The 10,070-nt window shown below is 45.3% G+C and overlaps 1 protein-coding gene across 1 annotated transcript in view; it reads right to left on the bottom strand.

Annotated features, from left to right (window-relative positions):
* Positions 1-191: 191 nt before the first annotated feature.
* The window catches only part of DUSP11 (dual specificity phosphatase 11), an 11,366-nt gene continuing 1,487 nt past the window's right edge, over positions 192-10,070 (bottom strand). Inside the window, exons 2-9 of the mRNA XM_006031145.3 lie at positions 8,728-8,803; positions 7,340-7,471; positions 6,136-6,259; positions 5,083-5,143; positions 4,585-4,631; positions 3,543-3,618; positions 3,026-3,154; positions 192-1,806 (exon numbers count right to left, since the gene is read on the bottom strand). Coding sequence (XP_006031207.1) covers positions 1,548-1,806; positions 3,026-3,154; positions 3,543-3,618; positions 4,585-4,631; positions 5,083-5,143; positions 6,136-6,259; positions 7,340-7,471; positions 8,728-8,803 — 904 coding nt within the window. The 3' untranslated portion in view covers positions 192-1,547. The remainder of the gene's footprint in view (positions 1,807-3,025; positions 3,155-3,542; positions 3,619-4,584; positions 4,632-5,082; positions 5,144-6,135; positions 6,260-7,339; positions 7,472-8,727; positions 8,804-10,070) is intronic.

Here is a 10,070-nt window from a genome sequence, read left to right on the forward strand (position 1 = left end):
AGCCAGCTGGGGAAAGCATTTGCCTCCTAACATAATCTACAGCAGAACAGTAGCCTGGGTTCTACTCCATAAACTGATACGGCAAGCTGACAATGTCAAGTGAGCAGACTAGAAGCGCAGCAGTCTTCATAATACCCAGAGGTGTAATTGTAAAACACTCTGGCAGCCTTTTACACATGACACTTCAGGAGTGGAAGATCATACACACTTTATTAAACTTAATCGTTGCTTCTAATTCAACACACACTTCAGCCAACAGCTGCAGTGAATACCTTCAGAGATGCAAAAAAACTTAAATAAGAAAACAGCTTATATACCTGAGGAACGCACACTGTTAAATCAATCTTCCACCAGTGATGAACTCAATAGGCATCGGACAGTCTGGATAGAGGATGGCAGCCATGTGAAAGGTTTTACTTCACAAGGAGGTTAGCAAATCATGATGCCAACACCCTAACCCTGTCCATACCACACTCAGGAGTCAGAGAGGAGACTTCATTACTCTTATTCAACTGCTTTACTTGGAGCAACTTAATGTGCATGGCAAGATTATCCCAGCCAAGCTGAGGACAGATTCATACCATCCTTACACTGAGGAGAAGCAACAATTTGTTCTTAGAGCAAAGGGGACATTACTTAATAAGTGACCATATGTCCAGATTTTAATAGTAACTGTGTACATCTGGGATGGCATCTCACTACATGGCCTATGGTTCAGTCATTCTTATATGAATTTAAAGTGGGGAGAAAAAAGAGCAACAAGATTAGAAACCTTAGACATGCAAGTCTCCTCCATGAATCCACAGAGCAGGAACAGGCAAGTTTTACAGATATGAAAGCTCATACATTTCTAAGACTGGTCACCCCCGGAGCAAGACAGAAACCCGTGTTCATGCTGGTCTCTCCGAGAGATAGAAGTAGTGGTTTGCACAGATTGGATTTCTGGGAAGTGGAAAAAAGCCCCCCACCTAGCACTGTTCCCTTCAACTACTGGCCAAGGTTGGTTACGAACCATGAACTTTACTTGTTATACTTAAAAGATTAAAATGTCAGGTTAAAAATACATATAAAAATATTAAACAAAATGTGTTATGCTGTGTAAAAACAGTACTATTTGGCTTCCCTTTCCGGACACTGCCTGAACACTTGTATTCGATACAGAGTACTGGAAGGCATGCATGTAAACACTGGTCCCCTGGGGTTTAAAAAGACATATGTAAAGGTGGAAGACCGCTTATTCTGACCCAGATTTATTTGGAGTCTCCCTTCAGAAGTTGCTCCAACACTTTAATGTGGATGTCGCTGGGTTGCAATATAGCAAAAAATGCAAGTTGCGAAGATGCTTGGAGGGAGAAAAAACCTTTTAAAACAGTCTCAATGTTAAAACCAGTTCTTTCCTTTCTGTTAACTGGCAGCTTGTGGTCATCACAGCAAACGTGTCTAAATGAATTAGGTTCATAATTAAATAATCCCCTTGGGAAAACTCACACCAAAGAGCATTTTATTCAGCAGGGTACCAAGTCCTTCTGGTAGAGGAAGCTCTTCCATCATTTGGTTTTGCGTTTCCTATTGCGTCTTCTGGATTTACTTTTCAGTTTTCCCTGTAGTAACTGCTGGGAATAACTCTGCACTGGGTAGCACGATCCTTCGTGTTTGTTGTAAGCGATGGGAATGGGGTAGTTCACAGATCCCATGTTGCAAGGTGAAGTTTGCCAGGCCAGATTGTCAGGAGGGATGAAATCCTGGTAATAATCAGAACTCCTGCTGTCATAACAGGTCTTGTAAGTCATGACGGGGTGTGGGGTTCTGAAAGAGAAACAAACAGATTGCTGAAGGGCTCAATAAGCTATCTAAGGAAGTTCGTCCCTTGCAATTCTAACCTAAACTTAAGAGGAAACAGAGCTAGTGAAGTACCAAGCTTTTTCCTATTTCTTTGTTATCACACTGAATTTATAAAGGCTCTTCAATATGAGGATCTCAGAGATTTACACCCATCCAGAGCTCTATGATGCTCCCACAAGATGGCCACCTATTGCAATCATGTACCTGCTTTACACAGATAAGCTCTAAAACAAAGAAATCTTTAGCAGAAGGCTTTTCCCTGGCCCCATGTAATATGCTCTCACACGAAAGAAATTTCCCCCTGCCCTCTTCTTCCCATGTATTTTGCCCCCATGACTAGTCAAACATTGGGAAAAAAATTAATTAGCTACTTTCACTACCCTGAACATTTGGCTTCTAAGTAGGTAACAGGTTGCTTTAGAAGTTCATGTCTACTTTTCATCAACAATGTGCAAAAACCATCCACGTGTGTTTTTAACTCCCAAGCCATAGCTAGGGTTTTACCTTTTGCATAACTATAACATAACCAGCCCAATAAACCTTTCCAAATGGCCTGCTGGGAAGCAAGGACTACAGAGGATTTACTTATGAAATGGGAGCTATAGATGGGATGACATATCTGCCCTACGTGACCAGAGGAATAAATAGGAAGCAATTGACCAGTCTTTACTTTTCCCCCAACTTCCTTGATAAGAAGAGAAGAGCCTAAAAACAGAAGCAGTAAAGTTACAGTCTCACTGGATGTGATAAGCTATTCTGCACTGGTGTCACTAAGTCTGAATTGCAACAACTGCCCTTTTTGGGCTGGAGGGAACTTCAATCAGTGAAGACCTCCTCAATATGCCTTGAAACTGGGAGAAATGTTACAGTGCTTCTGGGTACAAATGCAAAACACAGAGGCTGATACAGCAACAAACACACCCACACACACATACAGACCCTGTTCAGGGTCAGCATTTAAAATGGGTGAATTTCAGAGCCAAGTTTACCACTGAATGCCTCCTCTACCAAGCAGCAAACTAAGAGGTGCCATCTTGCCAATTCTGCTCAGATGCAGAGAGAACAGCCACCTTTTGGCTGATCATCAAGCTTCTGAATTGAAACAACTAAACCCTTCCATTCCATCAAGCCCCTCCTCCCCTGCATACAAAGTCTAAAAGGGGGAATAGCCATAAATACATACAAACGTGTCACCAACGTGAGCCGCTTCGAATGATGTGGTTTATGTCCTGCTACCAAGGTACCAATACTCGGTGTAGTCCTGACTTTTCCTTGGATCAAGTCAAACCTTGAGGAATCTATACCATTGTTCCTTTAAAAAACAGAGAGAGAGAAAGTAGAGAGAGAGCTTCTATTTAACCTGCGACTCACTGAAAACCACTCAATGAGATCTTAAGAAAATTTTTCTGTTTGCTCCTTTCAGTCTGTCTTGTAAATACATGATTTAATTACAAATCACTCTAAAAATAAAATGGGGAAACAAAAGAGCTGGGAGGCAGTGATTTGCCAAAGCCCACACAGCAGATCAGTGTCACAATCTGGAATAACAACCAGATTTCTGACCTCCTGGGTCCTCTTCTGCAGTGAAGCATTCGTGCTGCCTCCTAAGCAAACAGGAATGAGGAAGGTAAGCTCAGGTCACGTTAGATACTTAATGGACCTAAGTAGTCTTCAAGCTAGCACCACACACAGAGACTTACAATCTCATGGGTCCATTCTGGAGATCTTCAATATAGTTTGTCCTCTCTATATGATGCCCGCGAGCTCCGTTGAACACTACACAAAGAGAGTGAAGTTCAGTTTTAAGAAAGCTTTATGCAAAAAGCTCCTTCACTTTAGATTACAGACAGAGAGAAAACTGGCACACTGGCATAAAGAAGTAGCAGACAGGCAAGCAAATCCCTACACTTGGGTAGCTTTATCCAATCGGGTGGAGAATTACCCTGAAAGATCAGGGATATAACTCCACCACCGTAAGCTACACCAGTTTAGATGCTGTTTGTGTCCATTCAGGGGTTGTCAATTGCTACCAGTAAAGAGGCTATTCTCTGGCTCCTCATTGTGTGTCATACACCCCTACAGTGAAACCACCTCTAGATAACTGCACATCTGCCTACCCCCGACCCTGCCATAATTAACATCAGTGCCTAAAAAGGAAGTAAATTACACTAAGCCATGTACTGATCAACTCCAAGGACACCTACTATATTAGCTGCAATCAAGGAGTCAGAGCAATTTTAACACAACAATTCTGCAAGCACCACCTCCAGCCCCAGCTCTGTGCCACAGGTTCAGTTAAGGTTACACAGGCCAAGAGAAGCTACTTAAAAAATCAAAGCATTTCTACGCAACATCCCTTTGAAAAGTGATCCCGGGGGGGCAGGGGGAGGGGGTGTTGTGTTGCAAGCCTTGTCTCTTGTTTGTGAAAAGATGTGTTGAAATGGATCACCCTGTTCAACTTACTAGTTTCTGGTCCAGGGATTCAATGAAGCCTGCTTGATCAAAAGGATTCCAAAGACACTACAATAAACTTAATCCCAATGTGCCCTCTTTAACATCTCTGCCCTCTCCCTTTCCAGCCTCTTTCCCCATCTCTTATGCTCTCCTGGAACACAAAACTTCTCCTTAGAATTCTGCCACCCTGCGCCAGCCCACTGGAACCCTCAGCACATCTGAAATCACAAGCACCAGCATTAAATGTCCCGTGCTGTTTAAGAACTAGAAAGATATTGGTGTGCTTACATTCAATTGCAGCAGCAGGATCCATGCCTTCCACATCAATAAGGTACCTGAATGAAATGTACAAAAACTCTAACTACAAAACTAACATAATATTCAAGACAAAACGTAGAAGCTTGTGGATGCTTTATTTTTCATACCCATTTATGAGCCAGGACAAAACTTGGCTACTTTGAAAGAAACATCCAGAAGCTGCTATTTGTGAGCTAAAACAGGGTATTACATTACATTCTAAGGCAGGAATACGAAGTAAAATTAAACACACACAAAACTTTGCCTGTCCTGAGAGCCTGGCTAGAGCACTAGGGGTTCCTGGCTGTTCATGATGATTTTAGAGAGTTCCCTGAGTCCTTGTCTTAGAAGCACATTTAACGGCTTTCTGTTGATCCAGGATCACATATGGCAAGGCACACATTGGATCGGTAATTTCCCATAGCCTCTTGCATACAGAGCAAACCCCTACCTAACTCAACTTGGTGCCAGGCATTTGAGATGACTCACCTGCAAACAAGATAGCCAGTTCTGTTTAAGCCATGCGTGCAATGAACACCAATAAGCTTATCTGTAAGACAGGAAACTCAAGTTAGGCTTCTAGGGTGCTCAGTTTCAGAGCCCATCCGGGCAGAAAGCCTGAGAAAGCAGAAAGGAGCGAGTCTAACTGCATTAAATCACCAGCCATTTGCACCAGTGGAAACAACCGGCCCAACAACAGTGCTCATGCACAACATCACATTTATGTTTGATTACATCTGAAGTATTCAGCTCCCATTTATAGAACAAGCATGAGCAGTGGCAACATGAACCCCCTGAGAGTGCTGGTACACCCCCTGACAGCCAACACTCCCCGGTTAGGCAACTGGGGGGGGGGGGGGGGGCCGGTGGCAGCTGCAGGTAGGAGCACCAGCGCCCCTCTTGCAAGCACCAGCCAAGGAGTGGAGGCACCAGGAGAAGCACCACTGGGACTTCCAGGAGTGCTACCCATGCTTTCGGGTTGGCATGACTGGCTGTGGGGGGACCCTCCCCTCGGTCGGCAAGATCAGCCGCGGGGGACCCCCGGCACCAGTCACCCATGAGCATGAGTGAGGTCACCCCATATAGTCACAAATTTCCCCTCTCCCAGAAGAAAAAAAATGGGCACATCCTACAAGCAATTTTAAGACAGCATAAAGAGCAACCTTCTTACAAGTGCTGACCTAGGCTGCTCCTCAGCCTAAGGCACACTGAGAATATTGATGATGGATGAGATAGTTACACAGTTGGAGATAAGACCTCACTATTCTCCACTAAAGCACAACTCTGTGCTCGCTTCAGCCCAGATTCAGTATTACTGCTGCTGCCAAAGGCAACTCACATCATTGCCTCAGTATCCTCTTTACCAAGGTAAAGTAAATCCCAGATGTGTTACTAAACAGAATCAACAGCAGCACAAGCTTACTGGAGAATTCCCACAGCACATGGAGATGGCAAGTCACATCTGTCATAGCTCAGGACACTGCAATTACAACTGCCTTGCCGCTTAAGGAAGATGATCAACTAAAGGAAATCCCTGCTCACCGTTATCTTTGTTCTCCCGTAAGAAATTTTTCACCACACACTTGAATTTAAAAATAGTTTCATTATCGGGAACTTCATGTCCAACGGTAAAGATCTTGTAGTAGCACAGCGTGTCTGGAAGTTCCTACAAAGCACAAAGCAATACAATATATTGCATAAAACAAAATTAAGGGTTCTTACCATTCCACTGGCCACAGGCCAACACAGGTACTCCTTTCATAGCTTAGAGACCAAATGGAAGATGGTGCCTGCACGGCTGTCTAATAAGCAAACTCCACACACACAGTACCACACACAGGTTTATAATAGCACCATAAGGCAGTGCTGCCAACTCTTATGATTTTTGGCACTGTTCTTAAAGTCTACGCTTCGGGAATGTGAAAAACGCAGCATTTCTATATACTAGCCAACTGCCCATCAAGAATGACGGGCAGGGACAGAGGGCCGTGTCTGACCCCTGCCTTTCAGGTCTGGCCCTGCTCCCCCGTCCCCCTCTCCCCACCCCGAGTCCAGGCCTGTTCCCCCCCACAAACTGCTGGCCCTACTCCATCTCCATTGCCACTGCCTGCAGGGCTGGGGGCCAGGGCCAACAGCTCTGGCCTTGCCGCGGGGGGGGGGTCACCTGCTGGGAGGGGTGGTGACAAGAGGCCTGGGGCCAGGCTCACTCCCCACACCCTCACCCCCACCACTTCTGGGCCAGGGTCATTCTTTTCACCCCCACCCAGGGGGCCAGTGGAGACAGAGCCCTGCATCTGGCTGTGCATGCCCGCTTCCCTCATCTGCCCCCCCCCCCATTCAGTTCCCATTCCCCCGACCCCATTACCCATTCCCCCCCTCCCCCCCACTTCCTCCATGAAGTGTGGGGGGGGCGTGTCTCCTTTCCCCCACTGCACCGCAGGGATGCCCCCCCCCACCACCGTTGTGGGGCCCGGCATGCCCCCCACCACCTCCAAGGACCTTCTGCTCCACCGCACCGCCACCTCCTGTCCGAACATTGTATTCACACTCTGATTGGTTGTTTTCATCAGCTTTTATGTATTTTCAGTACGGCTTTTATAATATTAGAATATATAAAGTTCTTCACATTCCCAAAGCCCTGATCTCCCACTTCTAGTGGCAAATGAGATACCAACAACAATTAATACTCTGGGCTAGCCCTAGATAAAAATGTATCCACATCCTGGCTAGCAACTGAGTAACTCACCTGTGGTCCATAATAGCGAGTAGTATATGTTAGATCAATGATCATGCCAAGTTCTTCTTTTTGCTCTTTGATTTGCTTAACAAGGTCTGTGGGAGAAAATCTCTCTTCTGGGGCAAGTCTCCATTCAAAACTCTGACAAGAAACAAAGTTTGATATTGCAGTTATAGCACCTCATCAGAGAGCTTTGATGCAGTTTAGAAATGCAGTGTATCACAGCAGCCTTAGGAAGCAAGTTTCCTTAACACAGGCACCACCCACATCAGGACTCAGACACCCTAAATTCTAGGACACAGTGGTAAGCAACTGGTTTCAGCATATAGGTACCCCTCAGGAAACACGGGCAGATGCATTAACTACTGAAACACTTTGGCACCCATCTGTGGAATGCACCACCTGCCTTTGGTGCATCAGATCTGCTTGGCTGTGTTTCAACAGCTGCACACAAGACACTTTAATGATAGGAACACATTTAACAGAGGACATGCGTTTAGAAATTACGTGCCAGTTCTGCTTTGAAAGCCCACTGATGACGCTAACCGGTGCAGTTAATTTGTCAGTATACAGAAACTTACCGCCTGGTGTAAAAAAAACTCGGCGTAGCAACTGAGGCAATTACCTGAAGCAACAAACCTAATAATCTAAAGATGCGTAACACTGGAAGAATTTCTACCATGTATAATAATAAAGGTGTCTGCATTAGAGAATCAAGGTACAGCTTGTTCGGAGGCAGCACTGCAATTCACTACAATAAGCTTCCTGATGCCCACAGAAATATTTAGCATTTAGGTCAGTGGGAGTTACTATAGCAACTAGGTTCAACTTGCTGGAGTCTTTCCCACAATACATGAAAAGGATAGCAAAGCAGCCCTGTTATGCTTGGACTCTCCAGAATACAGGCTACTCAAAATCAGCTGTGGCTCATACTTTCAGGGTATAAGTCACCAAAGTGAATGGGAGCTGTAGGCACCAGCCAACACTGAGAGTGTCCAAAAGGTCTAGTGACAAATCAGCAAAAGTTTCTACCTCTTAGTCAGAATGTCGACACCATAAAGGCCACTGAAAAACACTGGATGCCCAACTCAGGTAGTACAGCAGCTTAGAGGACTGTGACTACACTATGCTTTTATTAACTTCCCTAAAAACACTGTAACCCTCAAAACTCTAAACTCTCATTTAGTACAACCAAATTTCTTCTTTAACATTCCCAAATATCTCCTTTCTTGAAAGGTACATATGGCTGAAAAGTTCTCTCCAGACACATTCAGCCCCAAAGCTTTGGAAAAATCCCTGCTCCAGCACCACTTCAATGCCCTGCTTTTTGCTGCAGTTTAATAATGAAAAACCATGAACAACCCCAAAGAGGCCTGATGCAAGTATCATTCACTTACCCTTTTTAAGGGAACCTTGAAAGCAATGAAGCGGGTCCCAGGCAATCTTCTTCCAAGTGGGACATAGTCTGTCCACCTAAAACCAAAGCATTACAGTTAGTGCCAGGACCTTTCCCATCATTGGAGTCTTGCCCTTTATGCTCCATTTTCCAGTCCAAATTCCTCTTTCGCTTTCCAGCTCGCTAGATTTACTTTCTTCTTGCAGGCAAGCATGATACCAGCCCAACTCTTGTTCCCAGCTTGTCTCTGCTGAGGTCAGATTCACTAATGCAGTGATTTTCAATGAGGGTGATGTCTGAGATCCTTTTAAGGGTGCAGTGGGGTGCCCCGCAATGTTAGCACAGTTAGGTGCACAAACATGATTCAGAAGCCCCTAAGGGACACATCTGCCCTGCTTTCCCCTTGACGTCAGGCTAATACAATGAACAATGTCTCTCACAAGACAACCCCTAGATTTCACATAGGAACCCATGGGATTAAAAACTCTCAGACCTGACGTGGCCTTTCTGAGTTTGTTGCAACAGAGGAATTGCTCTATTCTTTTTCTGTAGCCAAAATTGCAAAGAGGAAGTCAATAGGAATTTATTATTGACCCTCTCCCCCATACAAGAACAAAAGGTCACAACATGGAGGGCAGGGAACAACACGGAGGGCAGGGAACAACTACGAGCAGATCTGGACAGGCTGGACATATGGGCAGAAAACAAAAGAATGCAATTCAACAAGGAGAAATGCAAAGTGCTGCACCTAGGGAGGAAAAATGTCCAGCATACCTACTGCCTAGGAAATGACCTGCTGGGTGGCACGGAAGTGGAAAGGGATCTTGGAGTCCTAGTGGACTCCAAGATGAACATGAGTTAGCAGTGTGATGAAGTCATCAGGAAAGCTAATGGCACTTTATCGTGCATCAGCAGATGCATGACGAACAGATCCAAGGAGGTGATAATGAACAAGAGTTGTCAGTGTGACGAAGCCATCAGAAAAGATAATGGCACTTTATCGTGCATCAGCAGATGCATGATGAACAGATCCAAGGAGGTGATAATTCCCCTCTATTGGGCGCTGGTCAGACCGCAGTTGGAGTACTGTGTGCAGTTTTAGGCACCGCACTTCAAGAGGGATGTGGATAACCTGGAGAGGGTCCAGAGAAGGGCCACTCATATGGTTAGGGGCTTTCGGGGGCAGGCCCCTTAGGAAAGACTGGGGCACCTGGACCTCTTCAGCCTCCGCAAGAGAAGGTTGAGAGGCGACCTTGTGGCTGCCTATAAGTTCATCACGGGGGCACAGAAGGGAATTGGTGAGGTTTTATTCACCAAGGTGCCCCCGGGGGTTACAAGAAATAA

This window comes from Alligator sinensis, unplaced genomic scaffold (genome assembly GCF_000455745.1).
Source record: "Alligator sinensis unplaced genomic scaffold, ASM45574v1 scaffold453_1, whole genome shotgun sequence".
In the NCBI taxonomy this organism is placed as follows: Eukaryota; Metazoa; Chordata; order Crocodylia; family Alligatoridae; genus Alligator; species Alligator sinensis.